Source organism: Panthera uncia (assembly GCF_023721935.1).
Source record: "Panthera uncia isolate 11264 chromosome A1 unlocalized genomic scaffold, Puncia_PCG_1.0 HiC_scaffold_17, whole genome shotgun sequence".
Lineage (NCBI taxonomy): Eukaryota > Metazoa > Chordata > Mammalia > Carnivora > Felidae > Panthera > Panthera uncia.
In genome coordinates, this window is record NW_026057577.1 from 151381653 (window position 1) to 151396038 (window position 14386).

The 14386-nt window shown below is 62.0% G+C and overlaps 2 protein-coding genes and 1 long non-coding RNA gene across 3 annotated transcripts; 2 read left to right on the forward strand and 1 right to left on the reverse strand.

The window, feature by feature from the left end:
* Positions 1 to 4347: 4347 nt before the first annotated feature.
* On the reverse strand, positions 4348 to 11928 carry NDUFS6 (NADH:ubiquinone oxidoreductase subunit S6). Its single transcript, XM_049648301.1, has 4 exons — positions 11756 to 11928; positions 10974 to 11027; positions 5413 to 5535; positions 4348 to 4526 (listed from the first exon to the last, which is right to left on the reverse strand). Exons 1-4 carry the CDS (start codon positions 11885 to 11887, stop codon positions 4458 to 4460), a joined length of 378 nt encoding a protein of 125 aa, XP_049504258.1. The 5' UTR covers positions 11888 to 11928; the 3' UTR covers positions 4348 to 4457.
* Positions 6626 to 9224, forward strand: LOC125934739 (uncharacterized). Its single transcript, XR_007461511.1, has 3 exons — positions 6626 to 7610; positions 8149 to 8667; positions 8975 to 9224. It is a non-coding gene; the product is annotated as an uncharacterized LOC125934739 (long non-coding RNA).
* A 1321-nt stretch (positions 11929 to 13249) lies between the features above and the next one.
* On the forward strand, positions 13250 to 14053 carry MRPL36 (mitochondrial ribosomal protein L36). The gene is made up of 2 exons (XM_049648302.1): positions 13250 to 13337; positions 13637 to 14053. Exon 2 carries the CDS (start codon positions 13650 to 13652, stop codon positions 13950 to 13952), a length of 303 nt encoding a protein of 100 aa, XP_049504259.1. The 5' UTR covers positions 13250 to 13337; positions 13637 to 13649; the 3' UTR covers positions 13953 to 14053.
* The last annotated feature ends 333 nt before the right edge of the window (positions 14054 to 14386 follow it).

A 14386-nucleotide genomic window follows, 5' to 3' on the forward strand; every position in this document is an offset into this window, starting at 1 on the left:
GGCGTGGCAGACCAGCTGGGCCACTGGCCCAGGGGACCCGCAGACCAGCTGCCGAGCTCCCGGGTCTTCCCTTCGCCTCGCGGGCCCCAGGCACGGGCGGAAGGAGCTCTGGAGGCCAAAGCCTGCGGACAAACGCCAAGGCCCGTGCCCTCCAGCCAGAGACCCAGCCGAGGAGGCGGACGGCAGCACAGCGAAGCGCCACAGTTGTCACGGGGCCCACCCCCGCGCCACGCAGCGCAGGCCACGGCGGAACCAGCCTGCCACCGGCCGGGCACCACCAGCAAACCCTGCTGGGGCCGCCGGGGCGGGAGGGGAGGGGAGCCATCGTCAGCCCGCACCAGCTCTGGAACCCAAACCTGTTCCGGGAACCCACGGGGCCGGGGCCGGGGCGGGGGGAGGGGAGCGGGGGGGGGGGTGGTTCAGGGAAAGGAAAACACAAATAGCAACGGAACAAAAGCAAACCCAAAAGAGGAAGACGTGAGCCCTAACTTTTCAATAACTACGTTCCGTGCAAACGGTCTAAATACATCAATTAAGAGACAGGTTGGCAGAGCGGATTCACAAAACCCTGCGCTGCCCACGAGAACCTCGCTTCAAACAGGAAGCAGGCGGGTTGCAGGAGGAAGGAGGGAGAGGCATCGCCCAAACTTGAATCAAGGAAGACAGGAGCGGCCACGGGACGCAGACTGTGCAGACATCAGGGCAAAGGAAGGAGCCAGCGTGTCCGGGGGCCCTGCACCACGTCTGCTCCACAGGCGACGTCTCCCGGAGTGGGGAGGACCTGTCACATGGGCCCTTGGGGCCAGGGAGCTGCCCCAGACCTGGGGCCTGGGGTTGGTTCGTGTTTCTTAGCCAAGCAGGAACCTCGGGGCTGTCTGTCCATCCAGCTCAACCTCAGAAGCACCGGGGTCCTGAGCCACAACCACAGGGAGCTACAGGCCAACACCCCTCACCTGGAACCATGCACGTGGCCTCTGTCCCCCGTCTCTGCCGTCCCCTGAACACAGGGACACCGGCTGCAAAGCAGCGTATCCCGGTGGCCATCCTGGCCTGCAAAGGACAGCTGTCTCTGAGAAGTAGGGACCCCTCACAGCCCACAGAGAGCACGCCCCCCGGGAACAGTCCCGGGAGCCCCCAGCACAGCTCTGAACGGCCAGGCTCCCTCCTCCATGCTCTGCTGGGCCGGTCCAGAAGCCTCGCCTCCTCTCCTGCAGACCAGAGCCCACCCTGCTGGCTGCGTGGCCCAGCCCCTGCCTTGGCCTGAATCCGCTCCAGGGGGAAACCTTCCACTCCACACTGCACGTGCTCCCGCTACCACTGGCCATGCGAGCCGGGTCTGCTTTTCTACTGGGAGGGGTGTCTAAGGTACCCCCCAGATCGGCGTACTTCCGTCCCGGGCGGTGCTGGGAACTGTGCTCAGGCAGGACGCGACAGGGGCGGTGGGGCAGGCGTGTTTGCAGAAGGGGTCTCGCACCTACACCCGCATCGCCTCGCGAGGGCCGTGCGCCCCACCAGTAATGCCACCCGCCCCCGACCGCAGGCAGGCAGGCAGGCTTCGCGGGGTGACCACGCCACCAGACACGGCCCGTAAAGTTTATGTGCTTGCCTGCGGACAACCGGTCATTTCGATACGTTTCCCCCTTCGTCAGAGCCCAGCACTCGTCAGGTTTACTTCTCCTCTCGGGGCCCGAAGAGGCAAGTTAGCGTAGGTGGCCGAGTCGGGGGCGCAGGGCTGGGCTGGGCACGGACCCCCCTCCCCGAGGGCGTGGGCGGTCACGAGAGGCCTCCCTCAGCTTCCCACCTGCAGTACAGGGAGCAGCCTGGCCCCGGAGGCCCGCCGGGGGCAGGGGCGGCCCCACGAGGCCCACACACAGCACCGTCACCAGACTCACTCGCAACACGGATCACGAAGTGGCTCTCAGAGCTGGGAGGAGGGGGCTGCCCTCAGGCTGGGACCTCCACTGCTCCCTCTCGAGAAACCTGCCCTTGGCTGTTCCGACTTTAGTGGGTTTTCGTTTGCTTCCTCTGGCTCCAGAAATACGTATTTCCATTCTTATGTCTCAAGGTTAACTGGGAGACAGAATGTTGCGTTTTCACCTTACGCAAACTTGTCAAACGTGTGTGTTTATGCAGAAAACGTTCTCATAAAGGGAAGGCGAACCCCCTCTTCTCCCGTGGCTCCTTGCCAGGACACGCCGTCCCTCTGGGCACACGCCCAGACTCTCGGGGTGCGGTCTGCCCTGACGCCAGGTGGGAGGAGCACGTATCCCGCTCCCACGTTCCCTGGGGGGGGACGTGTCCCCCAAACCCTCATCCACTGAGTGGAAGAACAGGCCTTATTTAGAAACCCGGTCTTCGCAGGGGTCACTGGTGAAGACGAGGTCATAGTGGAGCAGGGCCCCTGCCGATGACCGTGCTCAGACAGGACACTCAGGGGCAGGACGGAGGGAAGAGGGGCGAGGCAGAGAGGGGCGATGGCCTGCGAGCCCAGAAGCCACAGGGAGCCCGGAGGAGGCTTGCCTGTGCCTTCGGAGGGAGGGCGCCGGGGCCCTGGGGCCACCCCATTCCAGACTTCTGGCCGCGGTCCTGGGTTTCGAGCCCCCGGTTTGCAGTAGCCTTTCCTCCCTGGATGCCGGTGTCTGTGGCGCCCACCCACTCGTCCTCGGGAGATCACCAACCCCGCGGTGGGAGCGGGTCCCCGACACATCCCGCCGGAGAGCCAGGCGACTGCCACACACAGACACACTGGGTCACCAGCCCCTTCCCGGCATGCTCGGCCCAGGAGGACCCCTACCTGGCCAGGCAGGGGACAGGGGACAGGGGCTCAGGGCTGACATCATCCAGAAACCCCCCACCTGCCCCAGATACTCCCGTGGATGACATCACTAGGGCCCCCCAGGCCCCCATGCTCCGCCTGATGACAAGGCCGCGGCCACGCGTCCGGTGCTCTGCGTGAGGCTGTCACCCGACTCCACACCCGTGCTTCACACGATGACGTCACTCGAGCACACCCGCCTCTGCGTGAGGTCACGGGACCCCGCACCCCTGGCCTTCACGTGGATGGCAATCTCACCCAGGTCCCTGAACCTCTGCATGGTGATGCCACCTGCCCCCCGCCCCACTGCTCTGCACGATGACATCATCGGGCCCCCCCACCCCCGTGCTCTATGTACAGACACCCTCCGACCCCCACCCGTGCCCCACCCCACGCGGCCAGCCAGCTGTAGTCGGACAGTCCCTGAGGTTACAGGACACTGAGGCAGCGTGGTTTCCCTCACATGTGCATCCTCCCACTCCCCTGCCCCTGCCCCAGGGCCTCAGGGTCCCTTGGCCCCTTCCCCCCACCCCTCCCCTCCTCCGACACTTGCTCGGAGGCCCACCCTCTTGTGTGGCTCCAGCCAAGGAGCTTCATGAGGACCCACTGTGCGCTCCCAGGTGGCGCCCAGACTGACCTGGCGCCCTCCCTTGCCAGAGATGGGGTCCAGGAGGGCCTCTGCGACTTCTCCACACGCCGTGGGGGACGACCTTGTGCACAGGACTCCTGACTGCTCTAGGCCAGTGACACTACTCCTGTGTCCAGCTTCCAGGACTGAAAACCGAGGCGCCCTGCGCGAACCTCTGCACTGGGTGATCTATTCCTTCTTCCTGACGCTCTAACAGTTAGTTTCCTTTCCTCTGGCCCCTAAAGGCTCGGGCTTCAGTGCTTTGTGATCAGAACACGCCCCGCTGTCCTTTCTCACGGGTCCCCCTGGGACGCGGGGGCCCCGTGGTCTGTGGGTTTCCTTCCTTCCTTCCTGGTTTAGTCAGGGCCTCACCTTCCATCTAAGTCAGGAGCCTCACGGGACCCCACGGACCACAGGTCAGAGCCCACGGGGGCTGCACCCAGCCTCCTTCCCCTCCCCTCTGAAGTCCTGTTACTTCTGTGTTACCTCACACCCATTACTCTTTTCATTACACGGATTGCCTTGAATTTGGCCCGTAGGTGACCGTACTTTCCGAAGATGCTTAGTTCCCGGGCTTTAAGAGTCTATATTTCACCCGAAAGATGAGGACACAATGAAGCACAGGCGCAGGGGAGTGGCAGGGAGAGCACACGCTTCCAGTCAGAGGGTGGAGGCCTGAACCCAGCACCGGCCCCCGTGGGAGCTCCTGAGCCTGACCAACCTCCCATTCGTCCGCAAAATCGGAGAAGCCCTTCTCCCTCCCGCCCCTCGGCCACCCGGTGCGGTGACCCAGATGGCAGGAGGTGCCGCGAGGCCCCCCGCGCGCCCGGAGGAGGACCCTGCCCTTCCAGGTGGGTGCTCGTTCCCAAGTCCTCTCTGAAAGCAGCACGCGTGCGGCTCGCCGTCCTGGGTCACAACGCCCTTTATTCAGCCGGCGGCGCCCCGTGACGGCACCGGGCTCTTGGCTGCTGCGTGTTAAGGCGGAGACGCCCGCGCGTGCACAGCTTGGCCACGCTAATGGTGATGCTGCTGTCTGAACTGCAGTCCACAGTAGCCGCACGTCCCAGTTTTGGTTTCCTTGTCCTGAAAAGATTCAAGAGGAAAGATCTCATGTTTCCACATTCTACTTCAAGTGTAAACACTGAGACACCAGACACGGACCTGAATTACAGCCTCACCTAGACACGGCGGAAAAGCTCTGAGGTCGCTACGGGACCAAGAACCACGGTGGCACCGGGGGCCCAGGTCCCGCTACACCCTGACTCGCTGCAGCCGGGGCAGTGGACCGAACCTCAGCTCAGCACCTACGCCAGAACCTGTGGTCCTCTCGAAGGAGCACCGCAGGGAGCGGGGATCAGCACAGCGGCCGCCTGGGGCCTTAGCTCGATGCCCATCTGCCCTCCCGGCCCGGGACGGCCGAGCTCTGACCCTGAGCACAGAACTCAACGGACGGGAGCGCGTGGGGTGCCGAGCAGAGGCCCACCCGCGCACCCCCGGACCGGGGTCCGGTCCGGGCACGCGCCGGCCCCTAGCGGACGGGACACCGGGGCACTGCTGAGCCCCTTCCCCTCCATGACGCCACGGCAGCTGAGCCCCAGCCCCCCCGTCGCCTTCTCCGCTCTAACGGCCCCGCGTCTCATCTTCCCTAAGGCTCCGCGCACTCATCCACATGCACAGGGGCCGAAACGACGGTCCCAGGAAGACAGAGTAGGCGCGTGGAAGGAGAGTGGACAGTCGGCGCTGGCCACACTAAGTACTTCACACAGCACCTCACGGCGCGTCCCAGCGCGAGACGACGCATCCCGAGGCGTGAAGGCGCGTCCCGGGGGACAGGTGCCCTTCACGGGGTCCCTGCGGCAGGGTCCACGGGCAGATCGAGCGGGAAGGTGGGCGGTCAAGGTCGTCACTGCGACGGCCGCTCTCAACAGGGCACCTCAGACTAGGACAGCAAGGACAGGGGACACGGTACCAGGTTTATGTACACTTTCGGGTGGCCAAGAGCCCCCCCGCCGCCGTCACACGCGACCACCCGACTGTCAGCTCCACTCACGGGCTGCTCAGCTATCAAATCGATGGCAAAGTTTTCATTCACCTGGAACAAGAGGAAGAGAAAAATTCGTAGAGCCAAAAACAACAGCTTCATAATTTCATGCAATGCAAGTTCATGTGGACAGTGCCCCCGGGCCCCCGGGCCCCCAGGTCCAGCCGGCACGGGCACAGTCGCACACAAGTGTCTTAGTGCAGACACACACTCTTCTGGCGCTTCCTGTGGATGCAATTTCAAACGTACAGAAACAGTGCAAGAATTTGGATACAAACCCCTCTCACTTCTCTCACTTGCCAGAACCTGGACTGCAGACCTTTAACAACTGCCCGGTGGGCTTTGTCCAAGCTCCCCTCCCCGCACCAGCCACCCACTGGGACAGGTCAGGAAGAGCCATGGGAGGGACTGTCCCCAGCAGCACCCTGCTGTCCCAGAGGAGAGGAATACAGCCCCCAGAGGGCAGCCGACCCGGGGAAACAGCCAACTGGGGAGGGCCGGGCAGGGGAGGGAATCCAAGGGACAAGGGCACTCACGGTAACTGCAGGCACCAAAACACGCTAGGCTCAAGTCTGTGACTTCACAGACTTTAAAAATTCAGTAAGCGCCTTACTAGAGATAAAAGCCCATAAACAAAAGCAGAGAACCGATTTCTTCACCTTCCTCAGGCCGCCCAAAGTTTCTTTTCACGCAGGTCCTCGGGCTCCCGGGACGCAAGAGAACGTGGCCCTCGGCCCGCCCCCCACCCCCACCCCAGGGACACTGCATCTCAAGGCTGGAAGCGCCCCTCGCCATGAAGAGACCAGGAGTCGGACCTGACCCCGCCCCCGTTAGACACTCACAGAACAGAGGCACCAACTCCTCTAAGGACCACAGTCAGGAAGACCCAGCTGCGGGTGACCCCACAGGAGAAAATGACCCGGGTCTTTTGACAAGTGAGCTCCAAGGACACAAATGGACAGATAGGAGGGGGCGCAACACATAAAGTTAAAAGAAACTGAGACACGTCAGCAGTGCGCGGAGCTTAGGCTCCAAGACACAAACGTAAAATGAAATTTCTCCTAACGGGACACACGGAGCGCACCTGCCCCCCCGCCCCCCCGGGAACCTCACTCACGGGAAGCGGTGCCGCAGTCACGTGCGTCCCGGTGAACCCGACGTCACGGAGCGACGCAACGTCACGAGCCGCTCGGCCGGCCGGCGCTGGCGGGCCGCAGGGCGCGGCCGAATCGGAGCGGCTGGGCTCACGGGACCAGGGGGCCGTGATACGCTCCCTCCGCGTTCAAACGGCCACTCGAACGTCGGGGCTCGGCACCTCACGGCTCTGACGACCAGCCGCCGCGGCAAAATTCGGACGCGGGCCAGGGGGCCCGCCTGGCCCGCACGGGATTCGCGGCGAGCCCGCCACTCGGGGCCGCCTGGTGGGCGCCACGCAGACAAAGCCTGGAGGGCCGGGGAGGCCGTGCACGCGCAGCATCGGCGTCGGTGTCCAGGGCAAGGGCTCAAGCCGAGACCACACGGTCCCTGGCGAGCCCACGGCCCGGTGTGGGGGCCGACTCCGGTGTCCCGCCGCGGTGGGCCGGCCGTGCCAGGCGCCGCAGCCTCCTCTCCCGGAGGGCCTCCCTCGGGAGGCCCCTGCCCCGGCTCGCCCCCCTCTCTGACGCCGTCGTCCGCAGCCATCGGGACCCCGCTCTCACCGTCGGCGGCAGGTGTGGACCCCGCTCAGGCCGACAAGGAGCGGCTCGCTCGACGGCACCTCCAGATCGAGCATCGTCCACCCACCCAGGCAGGGACACAGCGGCGTGGCCACACGTGGAGGGTCACCCGCGCCCGGAGGCTGAGGGTCACGTGACCGAGGCGCACGGTAGCCGGAACGCCGTCAGCAGAGGAACATCGCGCGCGTCCCCAACAGATGCGCCAGGAGACAAGACAGGAAGTGCGAGGCCGCACGGAGCACACACCGCCCGGAGACTTCGCCACCCGCTCGCCCCATCCGCCTCAGTTCTGACCTGTCACTACGGGCGAGAAGTGCGCGCTGGGTCAGTCCCGGTGACCAGGCCCTGCGGGTCCCCACCCCGTGTGCCCAGAGCCCCGCCTACCGCCTCAGTGAAGATGAGGAAACAAAGGTCAGGCACCATCTTTACCAATACGGGGGTGGGGCCTCTGAATCCGGGTGATAAAACCCAGGGGTCAGTCAGAAAGGCACAACTGACCTCAGATTCTCCGGAGCCAGCTGACTCCGTCCAGAGGACGCGGGACCCAGAGCGGCCCGGCCCCTCGCTCTCCCAGGCACCTCACCAGACCTGACGCCCCAAATCCACGGGACGGGGACACTTTGGGAAAGTTTAGTTATTTCTTAAAAGGCTAGGGGCGCCTGGGTGGCGCAGTCGGTTAAGCGTCCGACTTCAGCCAGGTCACGATCTCGCGGTCCGTGAGTTCGAGCCCCGCGTCAGGCTCTGGGCTGATGGCTCGGAGCCTGGAGCCTGTTTCCGATGATTCTGTGTCTCCCTCTCTCTCTGCCCCTCGCCCGTTCATGCTCTGTCTCTCTCTGTCCCAAAAATAAATAAAAAACGTTGAAAAAAAAAAAATTTTTTTTAAAAAAAAAAGGCTTGACGGCTATAGACCCTGACTTTGTAAGACTTTCCCTCCAACTTCTATTTCCAGAAAGACAGTAGGAAGTTACTAGGAAGTACGGCTGCGTTCGAGCCAACACACCAGGTGCGCGGGGAGGCCAGGCAGCGTGGCCGCGGGATACGGACGCGCTGGGTGTGGCCGCGCTGTCCCACCAGCGCTCTGAGCTCGGCGCCCTGTGGACGGCCCCGCCGCTCCCGATGCCGGCACCTCACGGCGGGCTGCGGAGGGAGGGATGTCGCGCTCACTCACCTCTGCTGCAGACAGAGCCACACGCCCCACAAATAAAGCCTCGTGCTGTAAAACAGTATGGTGTCCACCTAAGTGACAAACGTGTCACAAAGGGCACACTAACAAACCCCCAGGTCCCATCACGGCAGTCAGACAGACCACCATCTCCCGCGGGAAGGGCAGCTGACACCGGAGACTGACACAGGACTGCCCCCGTCACTCAGCTCCCCGTCACTCAGTAGGTGACCCTGACCTACCGTGATGAACGTCTCGCTCCCAGGACTCAGGCCGACCGCGGGAATACGTACACTGAGCCGCAGAGTAAGCAGGGCCCAGTCCCAGCGCCAGAGCGCGCCCAGCTGCCGACCCGGTTCCCACGGGCACGGCCAGGAGTGTCCCCAGCCCTTCCGAGGGACGAACAGAGAAATGCCACGGCGCCCCGCATGCCTCGCCTCAGCTGTGAGCACACGCTGCGTCACAAGCCATAAGCCGATGGCCGGACAGCTGTCCTATGCGCGTCACTAGTGTAGCAAACACGAAACTACCTTGTTATGTGCCTCTCGGTCAACCGACTTGGGCACGAACATGTTTAGGTCCAAATACCTAGTGAGCCGTTTGTATTTTTTAGCTGGTGTTTTGGCAGCAACAGTTCCTATGGGAAGTGCAGATCACAGACACAACGCCAAACACAGGACCACACAGGACAGCATTAAACTGTCCAAACGGAATCGCAGCCCAGTTGAGCAACCAGTGTCCTGCAGGACGTTAACCATGTTCATGGAGAGCTACAGATTTAAAGCAAAGTAAAAGCCCCAATCCAATTATTTGGAATATCGACTGTTTTCATACTAATACCAACGTTTATACCTAGCTAAACGCACGTGTACACACACATATATAATTTTCAAGTCAAAATAAAAACTGAAGCTTTCATCCAAATTAAAAAGTAAGCTACATTTGGAGAAAATGCTCAAAAACACCCCTTAGGACTTTTGTACAGCGGTGTCCACGGGTGCTTTGGGGTGACACAGGTTCAGGGGCCACCCAGCCGGTGCCAGGAGGGCGAGCTCAGACACGCGGAGCAGGACCCAGCACGGGGCTGCAGAGCCACCAGCCGCGAGGCTCAGCGCCCAGGGCCAGCAGTGTCTGGACCCTGCAGTTTAGGAACTCAGTTTCAAGGGTTTTCCTCTGGGTCCGGGGGGTAAACATATGGACAGGCCATGCCCCCCCCCCCCCCCAGGAAGCCAAAGGCCCGTGGACCCCATTCACCCCACTGTCAAGACAGAGAGGATATACCTGGGAAGGGAAATGTTTCAGAAGAGCCACGCCTATGAATGCGACGCCCAGCTGTGTTGACTTCTTCCAGAAGGAAGGAAAGCGGGAGCGGATGCCTACTCACCACTTACAGACACACTGTGCACCTTTACAACGTGAAGATGTGCCCCTGGGCCCTCACGATCTCAGCCAGGAAAAGGCCACGCACACCCAGAGCTGGGAGAGGGGTGCAGACCTGGGGGAGCTCACAGAGCGAGGCGACACCTTCAGCACTGCCCCGTTCCCACTTTACTCGCTTCGCCAACTCTGATTTTGTTTGTTCAGTTTCAATTTTAGGTTGCTTCCCTGATGCGACCCCTCTGCCGCCACCGCCCCCTCCCCTCCCCCACCACCCCCCACCCCCGCCCCTCCGGCCCCGGCAATCAGAAGCCAGAGGCCACACAGTTTCCAGCAGAGAGGAGCTTGTGACAGACGCAGGTGCTTGCTGGAACATCAGAAGAGCTGAGGTAGGGGGCCGGGGGCCAGGCCACAGGGACGACCCCCAAGCTTCAGGACCCATGCATTCCCCACAGGGCACCAAACTCTGCCTCCTCCACCTGCCCCACCAGGCCCACAAAGCAGGAATGGAAGTAGAAATGTAGACGATAAGAACGGACAATGTAACCAAGATCAACGGGGAAGGGAACACGATTCAGGGACAACTGAGGAGCAAGGAGAAGGTTGACTGAGGGAAGGACGGGCTCAGGGCGACCGTGGAAAACAAATGGACTCAGAAGTGGAAAACCGGCCGAACCAACACGCACGGAGACTGGGGAGCTGGCAGCGCGGGTGAGGAACCAGGACGCGAACAGGCCCCTGCGGGCTGGCTCCACCGTCAGCCCTGTCTCCAGCGGTTACACGGTGGGTGAGCCGTCAGACCCACGCGGGGAAGGACAACCCTCGTGCCGGTTTCAGCGTGTGCATGTCCGTCCCTGTGAGAACACAGTCTGGTCTGTCTGGCAGTAAATATGACAAGCGTACCCCAAAGAGTGACCAAAAGAGTAATTTTTAAAAGCTGCTGTGACTTCCTTTAATCTGAAGATTTCAGGAGTGTAAGACACAGAAATGGAGGGGGTGAAAAAGATCACTCCCATTTATACAGAAACCGAGAGACACAAGATGTCACTTTACAATGGGGGGGGGGGACAAAATAAATACAGGCACATTTAGCATTTCAAAGACAGGCAAACCTCCACAGCCTCCAGGGTGCCCCCAGTTTGAGAATTTAAGTCCAGAGATTAACTTTTATTTCCTGTTGGTTACATAAAGGTTTTACCAAAGCCTACCTCTCTTTCACTACAAGTTTGGCTTACCTCTTTCTGGCGACCTACAAATCGGATTTTCCTGTAGTCTTTATCATCATAAGCCTGAAAAAAAAAAAAAAAAAAAAAAAGACCTTATATGATTTTCACAGCCCGATCCGGGAAGAAGTCACTTCATACCAAGAGTAAACATTACAGGAAAGTGTTTTTTTCTTAACATTCTGGCCCCTCGTGACCAACTTCGTGACCAGGGGCATTCATTCTCCAGCGAGATACCGAAAGTGAGACGGGACAACAATCGGAATCAGAAGGTAGCGAGGTGCGGTCTGAAAGAGCAGAGACCAACTCGGGCAGAGGAGGGGCACCCCCAATTTTCTTTCACCTCCGGCCGACATCGGATAAAAGTGTCGGCTAGGGGACTCCTTAATAACACAGGTACCTCGCTCACTTTTCCGCTTTCTTAGACTACAGCGGCCCCTCGGCTTGTTAAAATGTACGGCCCAGCACCGCGGACACGACAGGAAGCGCACGCGGGCCCCAACGGTCAGCCTGTCCACAGGGACGGGCCTGATGCTGGAGCTGGCGACGCTCGGAGGACGAGCCCACCCTGACTGCAGAGGCACGGCGGCGGCCGTGGGGGTGGGGCGGCTTCCGTCTCGTCGGTCAGAGCGTGGGACCCCCGCACACACCCACCCTAACGTGAACGGGGGCCGGCCCGGGACTCGGCCTGCGAGACCCTGCCCACCGGCCGGCGCGTCCCCCGGCCGCAGGGGGAGGGGACCGGAGGGACGGGAAGCCGAGATGGAGGGCGTCCTCCACGCCGCGGCGGTTACCTGGCCGGTGTGCGTAATCTTCTCCCCGGTCGGTGAAGTCCGCACCCCTAGACACCTGGCGCCACGGGGCAGGCTCAGTGCCGCCGGACCGCTCCGGCCCAGCAGCCGGCAGAAGGTCACCGTCGCCGCCATCTTTGCGGGCTGACCCCTGACCCTGCGCACCGACGGGCTGACGCGTGCGCACGGCTTCCGCAGGGAGGGGCGCTTGCTGCGGCAACTTGCGCTGGGGGCGGGGACGCGCAAGCGCAGTGCGCTCGGGCGAGTGCCGCCCAGCAGGTGCAACGGTGGGGCCGAGGCTCAGTACTGAAAAGGCGGGAAAATTTGTGCGCAACCTGAGCATTTATCGACTGCTGAGTGGCCCCCCTGCCAGGGCTAGGGCAGAGCAGGATGGAAAATGAAAGGGCACTCTTCACATTCGATGACAATTGATAATCATGGGAGGAGGTTGCGTATCGAATGTTTTTATTGGCGAAGGGTCCTTGCATTGAGTAAACTGTACGTGCATTCACGTTGCGCAGCGCGCATTTCTGTGTGGGCGCGGGGACAGCAGAAATTGGGATTTCTGCAGAACTCCAGTGACGCTACCAGTAAGACACATTCGATGTCATCCCCATGCAGATCAGCCCCGAGGGCTCCCTGCTCTAGAGCACACCTGTGCACACCCGCGCTGGCGGTCCCGGTGCTTCCCTCTCCGAACTGCCTGTTCATAGATGGGTCAGGACGGTCAATTACGCCGAGGGCGGTGGGCACGGGGGGGCAGACTCAGAGTTCAGAGCTAGGGTGGGGCTGCCCTCCCCCCACCCGCCAGGAGTTGAGGACACCCACAGCTGGGATTCCGGGAGGTGGAAGAGAACTCAGCAAGGTGAGGAGAGACGAGATGCACCGGAAATCTCAGAACGGAAAGATGCCCACAAACAGGTACCCAGAGGCAGGCCCAAAGCTCACCTGGGCAGGTGCAAGAGTGAGCTCGCTGCCTTATCGATGGTGCGCAGATGGGCCGCCGTCTGTGCACGGACAGTAGATGGATGGGTGGGCACACATACCCGGAATGACAAGACGCACTGGGTTCAGTGTGGACTCTGGTGGTGGGTAGATGGGTGCTCACCGTAGTCCTTCACCTTTTGTTTGAAGTGTCTCATTAAAGAATACGGGCGGGAAAAAAAGATATGTAACTGCAACCAGTTAGGACCAGTGCCTATCTCCACTGCTTCCCTGAGCCTCGCCACATTTCTCCCAGGATGTGCACTTAATACAAGCGTGTGAGTTCTTCTAGATTTTTGTTTTGAGCCGGTATTCGTTTTTTTTAAACGTCTAGTTGGTTGTGACTTATTTTTCATTCCAGATGTGTATTTCTGTTCCCATTTTGTCGGCCTCCGAGGCCGTAGGTACCCAGGGGCGGGAGGGCGTCCGCGCGGGGGTAGCGGCTCCTGCAGCTCCGCCTCTGCGCCCGGCGCTGCGGGGACGACCACGTGACCCTGCCGCCATCTTTTTTTCTGGCGGACACCGTGGGCGGCAGCTGCCGCCCCACTGCGCAGGCGCATGCGAGCCGCGCGGGCGACAGTCCCCGGCGCCTTCTTCCCAGGTCTGTGGTCCTGGGGGTCGCGTGGGGCCGGGGAGGAGGAGGGGGCGGAGGCCCGGGAGTCCCCGGGTGCGTCGCGGCCTCAGGTCCGGGCTGTCCACGCCCCGGAGGGATGCTGTCCCCGGCCGGCGGGCTCCCCCGGGGCCCGGAGACAGACGAGGGGCGGCGGAGGGGCGGAGGAGCCACGGAAAGGGCCCGGGGACAGCCGAGTGGCGGCGGAGGGGCGGGGGGGGGGGGGGCCTGGCGGCGAAGCTCCTCCTCCCGCGCGGAGGCCATACGGATTGTTTCTCGGTCCCCCGCAGGCCCGGCCACCACATGGCCCGCGTGCTCGTGGCGAAGATGCTGGCGTGCGCCCTGAGCCCGCTGCTCCGGGGGAGCCCCGGGCCGGCGAAGCCCCGCGCGCTCTCCACTCTCCTGGCGGGACCTCTTCGCACCGCGGGGCCCGCGGGACCCTGGCCCCTGCCCGGCCGCCTCCTGCCCGGCCTGCAGCTTGCCCTAGGCTTCAAGACCAAGGGCGTCATCAAGGAGCGCTGTCGGGACTGCTACCGGGTGAAGAGGCGCGGGCGCTGGTTCATCTACTGCAAAACGAACCCAAAACACAAACAGAGACAGATGTAGGTCTCCGCCGTAAAATAATGTGCAAGACTGTGTCCCTTCCTTGAGGAACGGTACTACCTCATGGAAAGGAAAATAAAAGCGAAGCAGTGCCTAATCTAAGATCTGTCGAGCCTCGGGTTTTGTTGACTGTACCGCCGGGCACCTCACCCCCTTGTAGCAGCGCAGCCAGGTCAGCTGGTCAAGCCAGAGCCCCAGCTGGAAAGCGCATCGTTTTTATCTTCTGGGCAAGCCGTCCGTGCTCGGGCCGCAGGGCAGGAGGCAAGATGGAGGGGGCGCGGGTCTTGCCTCTGAGGCCCCAGTTGCTTAGGTAGCGCCCCTGCAAGGCGGCGTCCGGCCCTGTCCCCGCATTTAGCCCACCTGCAGCTTCTGAGTGCCAACTGCTCTGCTTCCTGGCTGCGGATAAGCATGAAAGCCTTGACGGCAGTCCTTGCATC

Coding starts and splice junctions, on each gene's coding strand:
- NDUFS6 (XM_049648301.1), bottom strand. CDS start 11,887: ATGGCGGCGACGGTGACCTTCTGCCGGCTGCTGGGCCGGAGCGGTCCG. Junction 11,028..11,755: donor AGATTACGCACACCGGCCAG/GTAACCGCCGCG, acceptor TTTTTTTTTCAG/GCTTATGATGATAAAGACTA. Junction 5,536..10,973: donor TTGTAGGTCGCCAGAAAGAG/GTAAGCCAAACT, acceptor CTCTTGTTCCAG/GTGAATGAAAACTTTGCCAT.
- MRPL36 (XM_049648302.1), top strand. CDS start 13,650: ATGGCCCGCGTGCTCGTGGCGAAGATGCTGGCGTGCGCCCTGAGCCCG.